The 22,322-nt window shown below is 43.5% G+C and overlaps 2 protein-coding genes and 1 long non-coding RNA gene across 17 annotated transcripts; 2 read left to right on the top strand and 1 right to left on the bottom strand.

Annotated features, from left to right (window-relative positions):
• Positions 1–925: 925 nt before the first annotated feature.
• Positions 926–10,771, top strand: LOC117640127. Of its 2 annotated transcripts, none has more exons than XM_034376391.1 (5): positions 926–1,063; positions 5,427–5,511; positions 8,056–8,140; positions 8,817–8,993; positions 10,321–10,771. In XM_034376391.1, the coding sequence occupies exons 1-5, from the start codon at positions 1,027–1,029 to the stop codon at positions 10,489–10,491; spliced, it is 555 nt and encodes a 184-aa protein (XP_034232282.1). In that variant the 5' UTR covers positions 926–1,026; the 3' UTR covers positions 10,492–10,771. The 2 variants fall into 2 exon arrangements, with proteins under 2 accessions (XP_034232282.1, XP_034232281.1); XM_034376390.1 differs by having other exon boundaries at positions 5,427–5,518; positions 7,979–8,140.
• A 1,783-nt stretch (positions 10,772–12,554) lies between these two features.
• LOC117640176 lies at positions 12,555–21,466 on the bottom strand. 8 transcript variants are annotated; one of them, XM_034376467.1, is made up of 10 exons: positions 21,331–21,466; positions 19,863–19,960; positions 18,094–18,249; positions 17,655–17,828; positions 16,658–16,852; positions 16,294–16,515; positions 15,231–15,448; positions 14,654–14,864; positions 13,704–14,006; positions 12,555–12,794 (listed from the first exon to the last, which is right to left on the bottom strand). In XM_034376467.1, exons 2-10 carry the CDS (start codon positions 19,929–19,931, stop codon positions 12,735–12,737), a joined length of 1,608 nt encoding a protein of 535 aa, XP_034232358.1. In that variant the 5' UTR covers positions 19,932–19,960; positions 21,331–21,466; the 3' UTR covers positions 12,555–12,734. The 8 variants fall into 8 exon arrangements, with proteins under 8 accessions (XP_034232358.1, XP_034232359.1, XP_034232357.1 ...); XM_034376468.1 differs by lacking the exon at positions 21,331–21,466 and adding an exon at positions 20,396–20,524; XM_034376466.1 differs by lacking the exon at positions 21,331–21,466 and adding an exon at positions 20,144–20,295.
• Positions 18,993–21,485, top strand: LOC117640179. Of its 7 annotated transcripts, XR_004587402.1 has the most exons (4): positions 19,103–19,189; positions 19,536–19,553; positions 19,853–20,199; positions 21,347–21,485. It is a non-coding gene; the product is annotated as an uncharacterized LOC117640179 (long non-coding RNA). The 7 variants fall into 7 exon arrangements; XR_004587405.1 differs by lacking the exons at positions 19,103–19,189; positions 19,536–19,553 and adding an exon at positions 18,993–19,091; XR_004587403.1 differs by lacking the exon at positions 19,536–19,553 and having other exon boundaries at positions 19,048–19,189.
• The last annotated feature ends 837 nt before the right edge of the window (positions 21,486–22,322 follow it).

Here is a 22,322-nt window from a genome sequence, read left to right as displayed (position 1 = left end):
CTTAAAAATGTTACAATTGGTTTCGTTGGGAAAGAATGATGAAAGCAGTGAAAACTGTTCATGTGTTCGATGACACATTACACGTTACAGTAGCATTTCAACACTTCAACTTAAATTTGATAGTTTTGCTGCTAAACATTTTACTTTTGAATCGATGGGATCTGTTGTCCTATATTTCATGGGACGCTTGGTCCTTTGTGGTGGGTTTGAAGAAAGAACCTGAAACAAATTTTAGAATAAGATAAGCAAGCTGAACTTATACACTGCCTATTTAAATAAATTTGAAGAAGCATTGCCATAATACCTTCGAAAGAATTCGACGCTGCTGTAGAGATTTATTGGACCATGGTGTTTCATGAAATCAAAGACGTTGGTGCATTTTCCGCGGCACTTTTTGACCAGACAGATCGGACATGCTTTGCAATGAGTGCCTCCGCATGATTGACGAGATAGGAATTTTTCTTCAGGAGAGGCCAACGTTCAATGCTTTTAGGTAAGTTCCTCAGCATATGGGTTTGCCTCGATTTATGTCAAGTCGCTGAGTGGCATAGAGAAGCGGCCATCACTACACAAGTTTCCACGTGTTAAACACAATTTTTTTTTCTGGGGGCGTTCGGTTTTGAAAATGGTAACATCATAGTTCACATTAGACTTCGTTTCCGGCTCCTATTCTGATCAATAGGGACCCTCGTGTTTCCCGATGGATATCGGTGAGTTGTGGCCGTGGCTATTTATAATGGGGGACGATCTCGCGTGCCGCTGGCATATCAGGGCTCAGATTCAAATCGCTCGCTTCGCTCATCACAACACGCCGACAATGCGGAGCTGCTGCCACGGCCAGAAGAACGGTAGGTATCGTGAAATTAACTTTTTGTCGCCGGTGTGAGCACACTGTACGTCGCATTGTAGGCTACGTTTGGTGCAGCATGCTTTCCTCGATTCAAATTTACTCTGGCTCTCCTACTCAGCGATGCACTCAGCACATTCTCGAAAGGGCAATGCTTGCGAGCGCGATTAAGCAGGCGCATGCTTGAGAGGGGAGGGGGCCCTGCTGAAACTGCAAGTAGGTTTTCAGCCAAACAAGGTGAAACATTGACCATAGCAGGGATCCTTAACTTACCTCACAACGGCATCGAACCGATATCGTACGAGTTAAAGTTATAACCCGCTTAACTTCTGAATTCTTTCCAAAAGGATAAGTTATTTTCCTTGTGTCTCGAATTTGTGTGGAGATACTTTTGGAAGTACTTTCAAAAGTCCGTACCCTTAACCTTTAGCGAACATTGACTTATGTTACGTTATGAAAGCAGTGCTAGTTACATGTTAAGTTAAGGATCCCTGGACCATAGTTATTGCTTTGTGTCTTGTGGGGAGGGACCCACAAATTCAGTCCTTACATTTATTCCTCACCGAGTCTAGTCAAATGTAAGTTGCGTTTTGAGTTTCAGCCAAAAACGCTTCCTGCGTCTTTCATTTGATCGAAAACATTTTGACAACAATCCTGGGATGTCCTTGAGAATGAACCAACAAGAGATCTTAAAAGAGCTATGTTTTATATAGGTAGTGTGACATTGATACTGCTCAATTGATCCAGGAAGCGGAAGAAGGGAATAACTTGACTTATCCCCAAATTGAGTTTTTATTTTATTATTGTGCCTTAGAATGGTTTCCATCATTACACAAAATTATTTGACTGAATTCCAAGCAGTTTAGGAGAAAATCCACATGGAAAAAGGGTATAACTCAACTTAACCTCTTTTACAGTCTAAATTTCATTGGAAAATGGAGATAACTCAACAGAAGTCCCCATGAGTCCGTTTGACAAATTGGCAAAAGGATATAACTCAACTTGTATTTTTGTGAATCATGTGTAAAAAGAATCAACTCAACTTAACCCCCCCTTAATTTTAAATTTTAATTTGGAAAAAAGAGCTAAGTCCAAAAAATACACCAGAGTAACATACACTTTATGTAGACTATTGTTCCACTTGACTTGTCTCCAAATTCCACTTTGTTAAGGAAATATAAGGTGAGCTGACTCTGTTTTCCATTTCAACGGAAAGTGATAAGTCGCAGAAATCCTCTACGGAGTGACCTTACACTATTGATTTTTTTCCAAAATTTTACTTATGCTTTTTGAAATTATTAACATCTGCAACATTCATTTGTTTTGTTTTAGTTTTCCCTGCTAACAGTTTTTTGTTTCTCCTGAAAAATGGCCAAAATTGAGTTATCCCCTTCTTCCGCTTCCTGGATCAATTGGGAGCCTACTGAACCTAGTCGCTCTTACTTTTGGAAGAAAAGTTTCAACAGTGGCCATAACTCCCTGCGCGCACTAATTTTGTTAGTTTTATAAATTCAAGGCTAATGCACTGGGCTGTCGTGTCTGTTAGACTTCGGCTTCACTGGTATTGAGCCAATTTCACTTATTATGGCAAATCATTCCTCTTTTCCAGAGAGCAGTGAACACAACTCAAGGGGTCCTCTTAAAAAGATCTTATCTGGGCGTTCCCTTCAACAGAATCTTATCTTTATTAAACTCAGGCAAATTTCACTCAGCTTCATTATTTGGGACGGATACGAGAGTTAGCGGAATATACTTCTACAGGTACTCTTGGTTGGTTTCTTTGATCTGTCATCTTTAGGTTCTAGTGAGTTTAATCACAAATTATATTGGTTTTCAGATGTATATCAAATGATAAAACTAAGTGAAATCCGCCTTGCGTTTAAGAAAAGATTCTCTTGAGGAGAACGAGAACGCCCAGATAAGATCTTTCGAATAAGACCCCTTGAACTGCGGCGCCGGGGCTGAGTCTTGGCCAATACCATTGGCTGAAGTAAGCTTTGTTACGCAAATTGGAATGAGGATTGTATTGTAGTTCAAATTTTGGTCATGACGGTTATCTAACCTAAAATTGGGCGGTGAAGTACGTATCTGCGGCTTATGAGCTACACGTGACTAGCCAGGGCCTTCTAAAAGCTGAGGCCCGCTCATGTGTAGATGAAGCTGTGGACTAAACTACAGAGTTTGGACTAAAGGGCTTGGACTATAGAGTACTCCACACTGTCAGAAAATTCCGAAAAAAAATGGAAAAATCATGGAGTTTTTCCGAAACTTCTGCATGGAGCTCTCCATAAATGCAAATTCTGGGCTTTCTCCGAAAAATTTCGGAAAATTGAACAAAAATGCATGTTTCCTTATCACAAAAACACGAAAAAAAGGTTTGCAACCAGTTAAAAATTGAGGGAAAGGTGAACCCCTACTGCTTGAGCTCAGTTTTCATAATATTAAGGCCAGGGACAGGTGAAAAAATGATCTCAGAAACTGCTGGTCCAAAACTTCTTATTTTCTGTCAAAATCTTACTCTTGATGATAAAATATTTCACCCAAAATCCCATCCCATAATCAAGCGGTTCCTGAGATACAGGCTTTTTTATAATTTTTTAAGTGTTTGTTAAAAAATTCCTGTGCGTTTCCCATTTTTGGGGTTTTTGACCTGACCGACATATTTTTTTTTTCGTCTAAGTCCAAAGAACAAACGCAAGTGACAGATTTTAGTTTCCGGCACTGATAGCAAAATACCAACTTTTCAATTTTGATATTTTTCAAAAACCAAAGATTTTCCCTTTTTTTGTAAAAACCGATATCCAAAACCATACTTCTGGGTGGAATATACAAAAAATGTCACTTGCGTTTCCTCGCAATAACCTACTGAGTCAGTGGAAAAAAAATCATTGACGACACTTCAAACTGTATGCGCACAGGACCATTCAAATGTTAAAAAAATGTCTTCGGAGAAAAGGGCGTTTAAAGTTTGGTGACAGATTTTAATGGATTTTCAGCCAAAAAAATCTCCCTGCGCATACTATTTTGTCGTAAAAGGTTGACCTGGATATTTTTCACTTCTTCGATTCATTTTTAAAAGATCCCAGCATGCACAACTGAAAATGTCCATTACATTATCATTGGCAAGCTTCTAAAGCATGCATTTCACTTAAATTGATCAACAATGTACAAAATAGACAAGTTTTAGTGACTTCTTAGATGAAAAAAGCATGTGATTACTAATATAATGAAAATTTTGAACTAGGCATGCTGGAATCTTTTTAAAATGAAACGAAGAAGTGCAAAATGTGAAGATAAGCCTTTTACGTCAAAATAGTATGCGCAAGAGGATTGTTCAAGATACGGCTAAATAAAGCCAAAACAGTCCAAAAAAGACAATTCGACTGGGTTCAAGACCTAGCATATGCCTTCAAAAATCGAATCTTAGTGTCTTTGAAGTATGATTTCATATTCCCAACAAATTATGACAGTGGGGTTCATTTTGAAAATGGCAAGATTTTCGCTAGACCCCCCCCCCTCCCCCCTTGATGGCAAAACGGACAATTTTACTAAAGTGTCGTAAATGCAGGAGTGTGTGAAAAGATGTATTTTAAGCACTTCCAGGTCCCGGATAGTCGAAGTCCCGACAGATCCTGAAAGAGGAAGGTCCAAAGGACCATTTTCCACCCGGAACTCATTTCATTCAATTTCACCAAACTTCTTCATTTTTTCACCTGTCCCTGGCCTTAAGGGAAAGCTACAGCATATAAGTCAAATGAGCTCGAATGAGATTGTCTCTTCTTTGACCATTTCAGCCAAAAAATGCTTCAGCGAAGTCCTCTTTAATATATGTGAGAAAAGACTTGCATTTTACCTCCCATCTGGACCCAAGGAATGCTCCGAAGAACATCTGTATAAGCCTTGAGAAAATCTCTCCGAAAAAAAATGGAAAATGAATGGAGTCTCCATGTACGTGATTATAGGGTTTTTCTCCATAAAATTTCGGAGCTAATTTCTAACAGTGCAAAGAAGCTCTGGTCCGGAAAAAGAAGAACAAAAACGGAAGTAAGAAATTGCAGTTTCTATGAGAAATATATGCTGCGGACCCTCATGCGCAGCGTATATTTCTCATAGATACTGCAATTTCTTACTTCCGTTTTTGTTCTTCTTCTTACGGGCCAGAGCTTCTTTGGAGTACTCTATTGAGTTTGGCCTTTAGGGCTCGCTTTATACAGCTTGGCCTTTATGGCTGAGACTATGAATACGCATATGAATATAGGATTGATAGTAGTAGGAAGATACCTCTAGTACACTGAAGGTATGAGGGGGGGGTCATTTCGAACGTTTAAATCTCCCAACAGGGTGCTTCGCTGCGCTCAGCAATTATCACCCAAGGTTGGTGAGGAAACCTTCTTTACCCAAAGTTGGGTGATAAAACTTTGTGATAATTGATTATCATGGCTCTTCTTTTCACTGTGTGTCGAGCATCTGCGTGCTGTCCACCTCACAGCCTTCAAAGCCTCTGGGAGCAAAAGAGTAAAAATTGTGCTTTACGAGGCACCCTTCCTGAGACTAACGCCGTTCTCTTTGCGACGCTTAGTGCTGTCAACGATTCCTGCCATCCTTGCGTCTGCATTGCTACCGCTTCTGACCCTTGATTGCGTTTCCGGCAGAAACATCCATTGGTATGCGGTAAGTGCACGGTAACTCATTGTGAGGAAGCCGAAAGGCGGACAAGCGGCAGCCGAGCCATTCTCCCAAAATGTCACGATGAATAGCCAACCATTTACCAAAGTTCCATCGAGGGGCGTCTTTAACTCATAAATTACCTCTTACGTGGTGGCTCCCTGTATTGCTTGTATACTACCATATATTACTTGCATATTACCGCTACATTACTTAAGTATATCGCTACGACTGTATCACATGTATTGCCCATACCACTGGTGGGTAATTCCACGCCAGACCATCGCACCCCCCGAAATCGACGGTGATGGAATTGGCAAATATAGGAGTCAATCCTCTCGGCATGACCCCTTGAGTCACCCTACAAAATTTTTTGGTCCAACTCCAAACCGTTCAGATTTTATAGCGATTTGAAATTTTTGTCAACTTTGAATATCGCAACTTTCGCCCACAGAGCATCTGTGGTCAGATAGTGACCAGCCAGGTTTCATTGTCTTCACAAAAGATTACTCTATCCATAAGAAGAATTTATTTTTGAAAAAGTTGAAAAACTTGGAAAATGTTAAGAAAAATCAATGAAAATTTCACAAAAATGGATGCATAAAAAAAGCTGGTCCTTAGATTTTGACAATACTTGCTTCAAAAGTCACTTATCCTTAGTCGAACAAGCCCACAAAATTTTCCTAACTATGGATCGGTCCACATTTTATACTTTTGGGGCTAAATTTGGTTTCGAAACTTGAACGGCATGAACCAAGAGTGCGTTTTCACTTTTAAGATCACTTCTGAGCTTCGAATTGACCCCCAAACATCAATTCAAATCAGACATTCCAGGTCCAGAGATATATTTTTTGTGATTTAAATTCAACGTTGAGATTTGGGGTTAACGAGTAAAATTATGCTTGCGCAGACCATTTCCGCCATATGAAAATAACGTTTTCAGTCTGAGTATTCCCCTTACTTCATTTTTAAGCTGAGAAGAATTAACAAGCCTTGATTCCTCCCGTGGGGTTGGGAAAATTTCCCTGACTGTATGTCCTATGTGTGCACACTCCTAACAGAACTTTACTATGGCCGTTGGCTGATCATTTTACTTTTTGAAACGTATGTCCACTGGCCTCGGCATACGCGAAACTTTACTGTCCTACTTTAAGTGAGTTCAGTTTTTAGGAAAAAACACCCTAAATAAACGGCGAACTAATTTAGTTTTCTGCAGCAAGAAAACACTCCTGTCTTTTAAGAAAGGGGTGTCTTGGGGCCGGAGATCCCCAACCCCGACAAGTAAAAAGTTACAAGGGTCAAGATCGTGTTATTGTAGATTAAGCAACTCTTTCAGAATTAAGGGGAGATCTGGGGGGCGGAGCCCCACAGCATGCAACACGTAAGAAGTGGACGATGGACAAGCCAATGCCTGCCGAAGCAGGCTGCGGCCGCAGGCCAAGGGGAGGTACGCTCAGCGCGGATTGGAGGAACAGGCCGCGAGACATCGCGAAGCCTGTAACGACAAGACGCGGTCTGGCGTAAACCTACCTTGTACTAACCTGATGAAGAATTCAACACATTAGCCAATTGATTCCGTCAGTCCTTTATCAGGACAAACTCCCTGACTGATATAGGAGCTCACATATCGTGGCCCACACCACAATAAACAAGAAAATCTTTACATATGAGACAAAAGTTGTCCTGATCACTACACTTTACTTTTCGAATCGTCTGCTTCCACTGCGCCAATCCCAGGTATGAGAAACTTACTGTGCTGCACTATCAATTGACGCAATTGACGGCATTTTAGGAAAAGGGATGTAGTTTCAGGTGGCGCACGGGTAACTAAAGGGCTAGCAGACCCTCTAATTTACTATCGTTCTGACAAGTATCAACTCCGGGAATTTATTCGACCTCCAATCATCAATGAATTGATCCTAGAAGCGAAAGAAGGGTGCAACTCTATTGTGGCCATTTTTAAGGAGAGACAAAAAACTGTTAGTAGGAACAACGGTGATAACAAGTTCAAGATGCGTGAGTTAAATTTTGAAATGAACATCAGAAGTGTCAGGTCACGGATATCTGTGACTTGTCACTTTCAGTTAACATGTGAAACAGAGTCATCTCAACTTATGTTTCCTAAACGAAGTGGACTATGGCGACAAGTCAAGTGGAACTACAGTCACCAGAGTGTGTCGGTTCCTGCGGTAAAGGGTTGATTCTTTCTACGACAGGTATATAATAAGACACGTCAAGTTATCTCCTATCAAAAATATGTTCAACGGAGTCATGTTCACTGCTTCCGCTTCCTGGATCAATTTGCGACTTGGGTGCCGAATCCATCAAGCCATATTCTCATACAAGTCGGGCTTCTGTGCTTTTTGATTTCCTCTCAACTTATGCTTCAGCTCTACACACGATATGGCACACGCCAACCTTGTGGTATTCCCCTCGTTTTGACCGTTAAACGGGCGTCTGTTCCAGGGACCCTACCTCGGGTTTGTACATCAATTTGAAGTATGTCCATCAGTCGAGAGAGTAGTCCTTATTTTCCGTATCAGCCACTTCAACCCCGTGAGGCCTTTCGACAACCAGATTCTGTCAGGAAACATGACGTTCAGAGTTGACGTAATGGACAATCACTGGGTAAGGGACGCAATATGTAAGGTCTTTAAATTAACTCAGAAATTTTAACATGTATTGGACTCACTAATAACCTATTTGACAATAATAGTCATGTCCTACCGTAAATTTAATGAGATCTGAAGTAAATTCGGAAATGGTCAAAATGTGTCCGGCTGGTCGAAACTAAGTCTGATCCTAACCTGGAATGCAGTCCGCTAGCTGGAGCTGATTCTCAAACCGTTCTTACCGTATGATCAACCTGGAAAACATCAGAAAAAGAAAAAATAATTTTGATAACCTCTTTCCAATTTATAAAATTGACGTAAGAACACTCTCATTCCAGAAACGTGACATCACGCTGAAACGAACGTGACAGAATGTCACGTTCGTTTGAGCATTGTCCCGTTCGTTTGAATGTGATCAAGCATATTTTTGGCCAATTCACACCCAAACGAATGCCACACAATGCTCAAACGAGCGTGACATTTTGTCACGTTCGTTTCAACGTGATGTCACATTCCTGGGATGAGAATGAAGAGGCTCGGCTCAGGCTCAAAATAAGTGGTTTCTTTGGCAGGTTACTAGTAAATCCACCGTTTATCAGAAATTCTCTGGGTTTACTTGCGCCACAGCATGTATACGTGGGACGGTGACGAAGCGATACTGACGGACATCTGCCTTGATTATTCAATTTCAGACGTTCGTTGACTTTGCCGTGCGATCAAACAACCAGTGGAAAGAAAACGCCTTCATCATGAATTTCCCTAAAACGGGGTGCTCCTCGTTGCGCGAAAACGTCCCCGACTTCTTCCGCATCATAGCGAAGTACAGCGGAGCGTCCACGGACAAGGCGGTGCCCTGTCGCGTTCCAGCGGTATGCCCGTACTTACACTGCAAATCCAAGTGTAGGACAGGTCGACACTATAAGGCGTAGACCATTTTGTCCTACGCTTGCAAGTGTCGACCAGTAGTGTGCGAGGCTTTGAAGTGTCGACCACACTGTGTGCGACGCCTGCAAGTGTCGACCACAGTATGTCCGACGGCGGAAGTGTGGGGGCACAATAGGAAACGCAGTGTAATTTGCCGTAGGACTAACAGTGTCCTACACATGCAGGCGTCGGACACAGTGTGGTCGACACTTCAAAGCGTCGGACACAGCTGGTCGACACTTGCAAGCGTAGGACAAACTGGTCTACGCCTGGAAGTGTCGACCTGTCCTACACTTGGATTTGCAGTGTATGTCCGTCAAGTTTCGAATCTATTGTAGACTCCAGGCACACAGCGGTCAGTCCGAGTCAGTCACATCTGGGGTGTTCTGAGAGCATTTGTCAGTTGCATCCACTTTTAAAGCGTCTGAGGCTTGGTCGGCGCTTTTCGGTGAAACGCCATACACGCGGTTTCTTCTAAACCGCCTCTGTCGCTCCCTGCCAAGACAAACCAGTCAATCAATGAAAGATCGCATATAATTAATTCAATAAGCCCATGGATCGAAACGGGCCTCCCACGGAGTCACATTTTGCAAGCCATAGGCCTATGAGAAACGACATAAGGTGTTTGCTGTCACAAAGCCTTGTCAATGGCGACGAGCTCATGGCAAGAAAGGAGCATTCAAGGGTGGCACCCTTTGATCCAGGGGCTCAATCAAACGCTATAATTCATGACTGTTCTGCAAGATATGTCTCGGCATAGAGCGACAAAGGCGTTTCAGTAGAAGGCGCCTATGGCGGTAAACCACAAGACGCCTGAGACGCTCTAAAAGTGGTTGCAACTCACAAATGCACTTCCTCTCAGAACACCCCTAGGAGTGTACACTTAAATGCCTGTGGGAAGTTTGCTCTCCACAAGGCAACCTCTTTTGAATGCCACGAACGGACAAGCTGGGACAGGAAACACTCTCCAACTTGCCAAATTCCGCAAGCTTGTGAAGATTTGAGGTCAAGGCTTGCCAAATTTTTGGCGCTAGAAACGGCTTGTAATGACCCTAATGAATATTAGTAAAGCCGTGTAGAAGGAGGAATGCGGATATTCGTTTACAGCAAGCTTTTGAATCCCATCCGAATGGCTTCGCTTTTGCACACACGGAAAAGACGGAACCTGGTTTTCCCAGGAAGCCAATGGGGAAGGTATGGGCCATTTCCAGGGAGTTCCTGGGAAAACCAGGAACCGTTTTTACCGTGCAGTCCCTTCTTTCTTTCCGTCAGGGACGCTACATTTTCTCGAACGAACCAGTGAACTGGACATTTCCTCACTTCCCCGTCATGCCATATGGGCACTACAGAATACGGGCGAGGGCACGGCCATCCAGTACCAGCACCCGGATCAACTTCTGCATGATTCTTGACGTTGAAGCCATACCAAAACCAGGAGGATAAACTTTTGCAAGATACTCCACGTTGAAGCTATCCCAGGACCAGGAGGGTGAACTTCTACATGATACTCCACGGTGAAGCCGCACCGAGACCGTAGGGGTCATCTGATGTGCAGACTTCAACGGACATCTTTCAGCATATTGAAGAATGTAAGGTTTGCAACTTGCAGAGAACCTTAACAGAACATTTAACCAACATTGCTTAACATAAGACAATGTTCATTAGAGGTTAAGGGTATGGATTGTTGCAAGTACTGTACTCCAAAATAAAAATTCGAGAAGCTAGAAAAGCTTACTTCACTGGGAGAAATAATGAAGATTGTGGCTGTTAAACCTAATGCCACTCTCCACTGTTTACCGAAAGAAGGTGTTTACCGTACCCTGGGATACAGAAGACACCGTACCTGAAAGAACGGCGTTCACTGTATCCAGGGAACCTGCATCCACTGTACCTTGGAAACTTTTCAGACACGGCATTCAGTATAACTGTAAGATAAAGGCGAAATTCCAAAATCGCGATAGGAACGTTTCGATGACGGAAATGAATTCATCTCAACAAGACGAACAAAAAATGATAAGCATGTTATGGTCTCAGACTCGTAATTCAGTGGAAATCGTGATCAGAAGTCTAAAAAAGAAGGATTTTTGGACCCCTAACATAGGACTCATCAAATTACGTTCCAAAATTCTACTTTTTTAGACTTTTGATGCCGATATCTGTTGAATTTCGAGTCTGAGCCCATAACATGCTTATCATTTTTTGTTCGTCTTGTTGAGATGAATTCATTTCCGTCATCGAAACGTTCCTATCGCGATTTTGGAATTTCGCCTTTATCTTACAGTTATACTGAATGCCGTGTCTGAAAAGTTTCCAAGTACAGTGGATGCAGGTTCCCTGGATACAGTGAACGCCGTTCTTTCAGGTACGGTGTCTACTGTATCCCAGGGTACGGTAAACACCTTCTTTCGGTAAACAGTGGAGAGTGGCATTAGGTTTAACAGCCACAATCTTCATTATTTCTCCTAGTGTTCAAAAGAAGTCATAAGTTACGGGTAATAACTTCGACGCATACGATAACGTTGAGATGCCCTATTGGGATAAGTTAAGGAACCCTGCAAATGTGTCAACTGAGGCGCCAAATTTATCATTCAGGATGACGTTGAAACGAATAAATGTGCAATGTTGCAACATACAACATACAGCCTCACTTCGTTTTCGTAAGCCTATAATTCTTAACTATTAGGCTGACACGAAAAGTTTTAATTTATTTAATGAGTTACGGACATTACCCTACTTTTCTCTTCTTTAAATCCACTTTTTTTTAAGGCAAGATTCTCTACGGCTCTTCATCGGCAATGCAGAATTGTATCGCTTTGGATTACCTCCTTAATTTTGATGTCTGCTTCAGTAATTGACGGATGGAACACATTTTGATGGTGAAAACCGGAGATTTGGTGCAGGAGCGGAAATTATTTTCTCAGTGAACCTGAACCTAGTTGCGATTGCTAGCGCAGCGTAGCTTGGACTAAACAGTAAATATCTCGTGTTACTTTTACCTCCCCAAGGGAAAGAATCCCCATGATTTTAAAGGGACGGTCCCTTTTCCCAAGGGGCCAAGCCCTATCCGAGAAAGGGCTTGGCCCCTTGGGAAGGGCTCAGCCAGGGCCGGGCCCTATCAAGTTAGGGACCGGCCCTATGGACTTGGGGACCGGCCCTATGAGCTTAGGGATCGGCCCTTTGGACTTGGGGATCAGCCCTATGGACTTGGGGATCCGCCCTCCAGACCACAAGGCCCTATAAATCAGCCTGCCAGTTAGGCAAAATGTGGGTTTTGGGGGAAAACCCCCTAACATATTGGGGGATTTTAAAATTTAATGAGTTCGGCACCTCCCTTTTTAAAAAAAATTTTGGGAAAGGGTTTTTTAGTCTTATGCAAGGGGAGATTTTTTGAACCTTAAATGCGGCCGTTTTCCAAAGGGAATTTGGGTTTGAAAGGGGATTTTCCGGGGGTTTCCAGGGGACCGCCCTATCCAAGGGGCCGCGTCCCCTTTGGTTGGGGTTGGGTTTTTTTCCTTTTCAGTTTTAATAGGAAAAACCTTAATTGCTACAGTAACGGTCAACAGCCATAAGTAAATAACCATTTCTACAAATAAAAAACAATTTGAAAAAAAAAATAACGAAAACAAACTAGACATTTTTTCTGTCTTAATGGCACAAAACTCTATAAGAGTGCATGAGTAGTAAATTTAATCAGAGGAACTGGATGAACCACAGTCGTTACCATCGCATTCCGTGTCCGATGGATCCTAGAACAAGCACGACAAAAACGGATTAGCTCCATTCCATCACAATTAATTTGTTTTGGGACAATTTTGTAAAAGTTCTGACGCTACAATGATCGGAGCGCTGCGCAACTCCTGTGCTTGATTCAAAACTGAAGGTGCTCTGCAAACTCAACCGTGTTATCAGTACACTCCATTCAGCGTGTACTCACAAGTACACTCCAACGAGAGTGTACTCAGATAAGCACACTCCAAGGAAAGTGTGCTTAGAAGACACACATTTAGGACGCCAAGCAATAAAGGCAGCTGAAGGTGTACTTATTTGAGAACACGCTCGTGGGAGCGTACTCATTACTCATAAGTACACGCTGAAGAGAATGTACTCGTGAGCACACTTCAAAGAGAGTGTACCGACACTACAAACCTAAATGTCTACTTAGTACACACTTACAAATGCATGCTTGCAACGTATGATTGGCCAAGTACACACTTACAAATGAATGTTGGCAAGTACACACTTACAAACGCATGCTTGACGCATTGAGTTATACGGCGCCAAGATGCGTTTGTAAGTGTGTACTTGCAAGCATGCATTTGTAAGTGTGTACTTAGTAGACAGTTAGGTTTGCAGTGGAGTACATTGTTTAGTTTGCAGAGCGTGATCGTCTGAAGGCCAGGGAAAACTCGAATTGGGCCGTGGAAAGTCAAGGAAAGGTCAAGGAGGGTCAGTGCGGGGAAAAACTGTACACCCCATATTTTACTTTAAATGCTGCATGCACAGGCTTCAACATCTAACCTGTAATGAACCGCTGAGGCCACGGAACTTTTGATGGTTGTTATGCCTAGGCAGACGGTATTTGAAGTAAAACATGGGATGTTCAGTTCCTCCGCGCACTGGCTACGGAATCGAATTTTTCTGAAGAAGCGCCTTACTAGAAAGCTGCTTAGACGCTCCACGTCTGCGTGCGGATCGACCGTGTCAAGCTCAGTGTCGTAGTCGTGGTCGCCCGGGATGGGGTCTTCGTCCTCCGATTCTGAATCGTCGGAGTCTGAGGCGGAGTCAGAGTTCTCGGAGTTCGAGTCCACGTCGCAGGCATCCGCGTAGCAGCGCTCAGAGAAGGCCAACCAGTGGTTGTCCTTCTCGCGCACCGCAACCTGAGGGTGTTTCTCCACCACGGCCAGGTCCGGGCGGCGGGCTCGCAACGAGTCCAACGCGGATCTAGCCTTCGGCGTCAACTATGAACAAGGAGAACATAAACAACTCAGTGTCAGGAGACGGGGCGCAGCTCAACTGAGGCAGCTTGTTACACACCTCAGATTCTTTTAATGAAAGGGCCATCGTAGCATACGTTGAAATGAGACCATACGTACTACAATAAGATTCATGCGTAAGACGATGGACGATGAAATTCACGCGTAGTACGATGAAAAATTAAGCAAATTACGTGGGTGCAAAAGTTCGCCGATTTGTGCTCCACTCTACAGAGTGGTATTTATTAGTGCGACTGTTCATGTTCTTCGTACAACTTAGTCTGATAAAATTGACTGACTGGTTTCATTTTTCATACAACATAGTGATCTGAAAATTTAGACTAACGTCGTCGGAAACTTTAAGACCTCGAAGTATGAAAGTTTTGGTATGAAAATTCAGACTGAATGTAAGTAAATCGACTTCTTACCAAAAATTATGAACTTTCAGTAAAAAAATTTAACAGTGAGTAGGCCACAAGGGGGGCGTTTTTTTTCTTACCCTGTACTTTTCTTCCCCAACCTACCTCTAGATAATTTATTACTACTATTTACTACCGCCCCGATGGCACTGTGGTATCTTTGACCTAAAAATTTGCTCGTATTAGTGCAATCTCGTGGTGGTTAAGCCTTACCCCACAGCCGTGCAGAAGCAGCTTTCGCAAGAGAGGCAGCGCCCCGCCTGCCAGTCCGTCCAACACCGTGCTGCGCAGGCGCGCCTCGTAGATGGCCAGCGTGTCCAGGTCCACTAGACGGCCCAGGATCAAGTGAAGGTCCGACGGCAGATCCACTGACGCCATGAGGCCGCGCGACTCCACTGCCTGGTCTGGGATCAGGCGCAGCAGCCTGGACAACGAGGGCACACTGTCAATGAAACTGCAATAACCACTGGCCATATTGTGCAATATAAAAAAATGATTACAATTATTGGCAATGATAGACACAATCTGCTCCAAAAATTCAAAGCTAAATTTAGCAGTGAAAGTATTACTTTTGTTTGGGTGATAGTGCCAACAAAGAAAAAGCAATAAAAAGTTGGCAAAAAAATCGTGATAAAAATTACGACAAAAGGCACTTTGGAGAACAATAAAACCATTATAACTTTCAGTTTCATTTGAGTTACCGCACAAAACATTAATTATAAAGTCTTTTGTGGTACAATAAGACAATAAAGCAAGTAACCTTGAATCTTTTGGGGCCTTACAAACGCACCTGAGGTTGCGGCAGCCCTCTGCCACGGCCCGAAGCACGCCGCGGTGAGCATAGAAGCCCAGGCGCAGGGACAGAGACTCCAGCCCACCCATCACGGGCGAGGACCTGAAGAAGTTCAGGGCGGGAGCGTCGCACCCGAAGTCACACAGGGTCAGCTTGCGCAGTTTGGGGAAGGAGCCGAGCATGGTCACATCGCCCCATGTGGTGATCTTGGCTACCTGCATGCAGCGCATGGACGTACACTGTAAATGTCTTACGGTGAAAGGCTGCACCAACATAATATGGTGAAGATTTTCTCCATAATAGCAACGAAATTCGTCAAAATATCTATAAGGTACAGTGAATTCTGAATGGTTTGTTGCGAAGTCAGCTGCACCACCATAATATGGAACATTTTCACCATACTATGGAGAATCTCCACTGTAGAACATTAGAGTGTAACCCTCAGAAACGTTTGGGTGTTAAGGAGCTAACATAGAGGAGACCAAAAACAGGGGCGTCTGCAGGGAGGCCATTGGCCCCTAATTTTGGGTGAGGAGTTCTTTATCGCCTAAATTTGGGTGAAAAAGGTTTCCTCACCCAAATTTGGGAGTTAATACCAGGTGGCCATACACGTATCTGATCGAGGGGTCAATCACAACTAGTGCACTCATGTGTACAAATTTGGCCACTCGGTGTACTCACTGGTTTAAAAAGGGCGAAATTCACTAGTTTTTCGACCAATTTGGCGTTGAAAGCCGTTAAAAACGCTAAATGAAGCAATAAAATGTTTGCAAATGTGAAATTGATGAGTAAAGCAAGCAGGGTGTACTACTCACCCGTACAGATGTACTCATGTGTACACGAGAACGCAGAGTGATTTACCCCTCGTATCTGACACCCAAATTTAGGCGAGGATCGTGATAAGTATACCTCGCCCAAAATTACATGTGCAATGCACGGGTATTGATCAAGACCTTCATTCTCAGTGGACACTCCGCCTGAAGGTAGGCAAAAGATGTGTCATGGCCTCTTCCGAAAGGCAATGCTGGAACCGCCCCTGATAAAAAGTGAGCACACTAACCTCCAGGTTGGTGCACTGCTTCAGCGCTTGGCACACCTTAACTCCCGATTCGTCCTCAACGTGCGCCCAGGGGTTTTTGTGGACAAACGCGGCGTACATCCTGAACGACATCAAGGTTTCACGACAGCCTAGCAGCACCTCGGCCAGGGCGTCGCCGTCGATCTGGTCCCCGTCAAACTTGAGTTGAGTGATGGTCTTGGTGCTGCCGGGATACACCCTACACTGTTGACAACACCGGAAGAAAAGGGTGTATGCTCGCAAGCCCAGGCCAGTTCAGTCCACAAGTCAACGCTATGCAGCGTAGGCTTGGTCCTTGCTCTTTGCGGTGCACTTCCTGTCCCATTTTCAATAGTTTTCTCCTTACCAAATTGTCCGCGATGTACAGCTCCTTGATTCCGAGGGCATCAATGTCCTTGAGCAGGCAGCCGTACAACATGCGGTCCAGCCGGACCTCCTGCAGATGGCCCTTGTAGTGCTGCAGAGTGCGAGCCAGTCTCCATGGCTCGGGCGGCTCCTCGAAGCGCGGCGATGGCCACACCACCTCGAAGACACGGACCTGCTTGATCCAGGAAGCGGAAGAAGGGAATAATTCGACTTATCTCCAAATTGGGTTTTTATCTTATTATTGTGCCTCAGGATGGTTTGCATCACTACACCGAATTGCTTGACCTAATTCTTAACAGTTTAGGAGAACATCCACATAAAAAATAGATAGAACTCAACTTGACCCCTTTGACGGTCTAAATTTTATCGGAAAATGGAGGTAACTCAACCGAAGTCCGCATAACTCCATTGCACAGAATAGCAAAAGGAGATAACTCAACTTGTGTCTTTGTGAATCTACCTTATGTAAAAATAATCAACTCAACTTAACTCCTGAAGTTAAATGACCTGTTATGGTATTCCACGACACACTGTGAAGTTGGGGAGCAAAATAGTGTGTTTGGTCAGCAAGGAGGCTTAGAAAGTTAAAATATCTTCAGTTTGGCACCAGTTATAATCAAATAGATAGGCAAAGGGGCATTTTGGAATTTTGTTTGGGTAAAAATGAGAAAAACACTTAACGTAAAATGGTTCATCAATTAAACTGAGCAAGACCAAGACATGGGACACAACTCAAAAATTCCTTGTTGATTGATCTCTGAAAACTTTTTTTTAAAACCAATTCGTGCGTCTTTTGAGTAAAATTAAAAATATTCCTATTTCAACAAAACTTGTCGAAAAAAAAATCAAAATTATTTTTACATGTCTTTGGGTTGAGGAGAACCCAAAACCAAAGTTTCGTTTGATTTGGACAACCTTTGTCGAAAACCCTGCTTTTCCCACATAGACAGCGTCTAGATCCACGCTTGCATACTGACCTGCTTCGTGTACTGCAGGAAATCTACAGGCGGCCAGCGGAAGCGCAGCCTGAGGGTGTCCAAGGCGGGCGCGACGCGCAGCAGGGGCATCGTGTCATCGCGGTGCAGCAGGGCCCACAGCTCTCTCGAGTCGAGTGGATGGTACACGGGCATCGACATCGTCGTATCCAGATACTGAAAGAAATTTAAAAACGATTAAAAGATGTATTTTGAACAAACAAGTTTAAAGTTAGGGTGGCCACGCCACTCTGCAAACTCAGAAGTGTGCTCAGTGTACTGAGCAATCAATCAGTTACAATCAATACAGCGCAGCGTGTACTCTCACGTGCACTCCCGCACTCCCGTGGGAGTGTACGTATGAATTCTAACCTTTTTATTTTCAGCAGTGTACGGAGTGGTGTCCGGCTTTGCCCGGCTCTGGCCCTGATTTAACACTTACGTCGGGGTACGTGATGAATTTCCAAGCATCGCAGTGGCGAGTCACTTGACGCAGGCGACGGCATGTTTGGCCGAGGTGGAACAGGTCCCAGGCGTACACCCCGTGGCAAATGCGCACAAGCAGCTCCCACGGTAGAAGCAGGAGGGGAGCGTCCACCTGCAACAGCAGGCACTCACTCAACACACACAAACTGCCACCACTGAGAATGAAAGAGTCATGATCATGGCTAAAATATTGGGTGAGGAATTCTCTATCACCCAAATTTAGATGAGAAAGATTTCCTTGCCCAAATTTGGGTCATAATACTATGGAGCCATGTAGGAAGGTTTCCTCACCCGAATTTGGGTCATAATACTGTGGAGCCATAAAGGAAGACTTCCTCAACCGAATTTGGGCAAGGAAAGTTTCCTTGCCCAAATTGGGGTGATAAGGTAGATCTCGTCCAAAATTGGATATTGATCAGGACTTTTACATTCCCAAAGACTAATACGAGCCAACGAAACAAATTGAAATTTTTGGTGGACTCAGCTTGTAAGGGTGGGTCTGGTCTGTGCCAGCGTAACGTTTTGCTGAACTCAGTAATACTGGTGAAACAGAGGCATACAATCGATGATCTCAAACACTGCAATTCATCGAAGATCACGTCATATTCGTCAGAATTTGAATTCTGTCACGTTCTTTTGAATACGATGTCGCATCCTTTTGATCGTAGATCAACTTTTAAACAAATGTGACATCGTGCTGAAACGACCGAGACAAAATTTACATTCTAACGAATAAGACGTAGTAAACATAGCATGGAAAACTGCGGTATTCGTACATACCAGTTCATATACCGTGTGATTCCCTATCAAGATACGCTGCTCTTTCAGGTGATCACTCAAATAACATAGTCCTTGGGGCAAAAACGCGTTCAGGAAATCATTTTCACGGGACGTTCCGCAGGGGGCGCAGGCGTCTGCGGACAACGTGAAGCCTCCAGAGGGAGGGAGGAGGCAGTGAGTCCATAACTCTAATCTCGAAGACTTAAGAGAAGGCACCATGACCATGCCAAAGTAACATCACCTTAAGCAATCACAACACGAGGGACTAAGTGGTTCTCTTCATTTTGATTTTGACATTTTCTCCGTTGTATACACTAAATGTCATGGGACTTCGTCCCATGGTTTATGCAATTTTAAGCACATCCGACGCTGATACAATTATGATCCTGTCTGGCGACACATTTTGTCTGACGCTTACTTCAAATTGTACTTTCACTAGACAATTTGTCCCGCCTGGCTGACACAACATTGCATCACCACCGGATGTGCTTAAAATTGCATAATTCATGGGACAAAAAAAGTCCCATGACATTTAGTGTGTACCGTAAAATACAGAAACTTACGCTATTTGCCGTCACATTTTAAACATCTCTTTTCTTGAATCATGCTCGCACTCAGAAAAGCTTGCAAAAAAAAGTACGTACTTTGCAGTACAAAGCATTCTCCGGCATTGTAATACAAACTCCCTTGCGAACTTTTTTCTTCGCATTGCAAAGAAATAGTTCGTAAGTTGCGAAGAAAAAAGTTTGCAACGTTACGGAGCACTGGTTAGTAACGTTGCTAAGCATTTTCTTTGCAAGTTGCAAAGAAATACTTCGCAATGCGAAGAAAATAGTTCGTAAGAGAGTTTGCAATACAATGGCGGAGAAGGCAATGTTTATTTAGTGCGATTAACAGCCGTCAATGTTCAAGAGATTTATTCAAGAATCTTTCAGATTTGCCAACCTGGGACTCAATGGGAGCAACCAAACCATCCTCTTCCATATCGGGCTTCATGGCTGTTGGTGAACTCATTATGCAGGAACCTCAGTAGAATCGTCGCCCTGTAGATTTGAACGAAACGTCAAGGACAGTAAAGTCTCCAGCCACACTCCAAACGGTTGACGTTCCTAGGAGAGTTCAGCACAACATTCACGGAATAAATAGTATCAGGTGGAAGTACGTCGTATCCTGGGCCACAACGTCTAGAAGGTGTAATCACTACACGTTCTGATCTACCGACCAACCTTGAGGTCACATCAAAGCGCCGAGTTAGCACCAAATACTTCGTACAATTGGATACGTAAGGTTACACTTTTATACTCTCATTCCGGGACGGGGCCGTTCATGAATTTCGTAACGCACTTTTGAGCACTCTTTGACTCCCACGCAATGTTACGCTGGGCCAGTGCCCACCATCGCATCATACAGCGTAACCTTTCCCAACGATTCTCAGGTTTTAACCTTTCCCAACGATTCTCAGGTTTACACTTTATTACCTCTCATCTACCATTCGTACTTCTGAAATGTGCTCTTATATTGGAAGTGTTTAGCGAAACGCAGACGAGAAGTCACGACCCGCGGGAATGAGAGTGAAATTTGAAATACTTCCGTCCGAGAGACTGCTCCTGGTCGTTTTTCTCTACTTCAGTGCATGATCGCGTACCGATAGGGTATTTTAACGAATCCCTGGAACGGAAGTCAAAGATCAAAAGTTAGAACCAAAACGGCTTCTGCGCACTCTGAGGAAAAATGACGGTAAATCCTGGATAATTTTTTTGCCAAACTTTACCGTACTTCAAAAACCAGTATCCACCGTACAGTCTACAGTATTTTCCGTACTTGTTTTACAAAATATTCCGTAGTTTTTTAACAGTAGTTACCGTTCTTTCGTACAGTGCATGCCGTAGGAAGGACCAGATCTGGTCCCAACAAAGGCCGCTCCCACGAATTGTCCACATCAGAATCTTGAAAAAAGGGGGGTCGACCGACTGAAAAATTTTATTGCACCTTTCGATAGGTCTCGTCAAGACCTTTTCAACGAGTGGTCGGAAGGGGGGTCCAGGAGTCCGACTTCACCAGTTATGTACATCAGAATCTTGAAAAACGAGGGTCAACCGACTGAAATAAATTATAGCAGTTTTTGATAGGTATTAAAAGTACGGGATTGCCGGGTAAAAAAGTACGGGATTCCTTGTAAAAAAAGTACGGTGTTGCCTGTAAAAAAAAGTACGGAATTGCCTGTAAAAAAACGACGGTTTTACCTGTTAAAAAAAGGACGGTGAAGTCTGGAGTAATCAGTACAGGATTTACCGTGATCTTTTCTCGCAGTGCGCATACGCCCCCCCCCCCTCTCTCTCTCTCCACTCTGCGCATGCGCAGAAGCGGTTCTGGCCCAGACCTGTTCTGCATTTCTTCACAAGTTTCAACTCACCTCTGTTTGATTGCAGTGTCGTCAGGTTTAATTCGGCTCCACGATATGCTCGCATTCATTCGGAAGTGGTGAGCAGAATGACGCTTGTCAAGAAGTGTCAGGTGTGCAACATGTCCCGCGGTAACATGTCAGCGGGTGTTTGGCGGGGCCATCTTGCCTCGTGCAAGAAGGAGACTCTGCCCACCACGTCTTCAGTTGTTCCCGAGTCTTCGGCTGTTCGCGAAGCTCCTTCAAGTGAGTGCCCCGCGACGGAGAGCTAGGGTGTTTTATTGATTCACTCAAATGAAAGTCATCGAAGACAAGAAACTCTCAAGACACTCTCATTCCAGGAACGTGACGTCACGTTGAAATGAATGTGACAAAGTGTCACGTTCCTTTGAGCATTGTGTCACATTCGTTTGAATGTGAATTAGCCTAAAATTAGCTTATTCACGTTCGAACGAATGTGACACAATGCTCAAAGGAACGTGACACTTTGTCGCATTCGTTTCAACGTGATGTCGCGTTCCTGGAATGAGAGTGTAACTGTCTTAAAGTGAAATTTGACCTATGTTATTCGTATGTTACGGTGAATTTTTCGTCACCCAAAGTTGAATCACCCATTTGAAGGGTGGTTGGTGGTGACTCATTCATTCTCATGAGGTAAAACGTGGCAGCTTGCTCTATCACCACTAAATTGGCATCAAAACTGAAAACTGGAATAACCCCGAAACTTATTGAGATTTTCCAAAATTAACACACCATTGATCAAGGGAGTATGAGGCACTTAACACTCTCAGCACGTTACTGACTTTTTCCTCATCAATTACGTATTCGTATGAACAACAATACTTAACATGTTCTAAGTAAGTATGACTAATTTCCTTTGAAAGATTAGTACAAAACAAAATTCTCAGTACATTTTTTTAATATTTCCTAAGTAGTTCTTTAAAGAAGGAATAGTACGTATTATGGTTGCACAAATTACTTGCATAAGTATACTAGACAAAATG

Source organism: Thrips palmi, unplaced genomic scaffold (genome assembly GCF_012932325.1).
Source record: "Thrips palmi isolate BJ-2018 unplaced genomic scaffold, TpBJ-2018v1 HiC_scaffold_12, whole genome shotgun sequence".
NCBI classification, from domain to species: Eukaryota; Metazoa; Arthropoda; class Insecta; order Thysanoptera; family Thripidae; genus Thrips; species Thrips palmi.
This window is presented reverse-complemented; position numbering and strand designations above follow the sequence as displayed.

Bases quoted from the DNA above. Each gene is read 5' to 3' on its own strand.
- LOC117640127 (XM_034376390.1), top strand. From the start codon at position 1,027: ATGCTTGAGAGGGGAGGGGGCCCTGCTGAAACTGCAA. The intron at 1,064-5,426 runs GTAGGTTTTCAG...TGCGACGCTTAG, and splicing joins GGGCCCTGCTGAAACTGCAA to TGCTGTCAACGATTCCTGCC. The intron at 8,141-8,816 runs GTAAGGGACGCA...ATTCAATTTCAG, and splicing joins ACGTAATGGACAATCACTGG to ACGTTCGTTGACTTTGCCGT.
- LOC117640176 (XM_034376467.1), bottom strand. From the start codon at position 19,931: ATGAGTTCACCAACAGCCATGAAGCCCGATATGGAAGAGGATGGTTTG. The intron at 17,829-18,093 runs GTAAGTGTTAAA...AATTTCTTTCAG, and splicing joins AATTCATCACGTACCCCGAC to TATCTGGATACGACGATGTC. The intron at 16,516-16,657 runs GTAAGGAGAAAA...TGTTGTCAACAG, and splicing joins TGTACATCGCGGACAATTTG to TGTAGGGTGTATCCCGGCAG.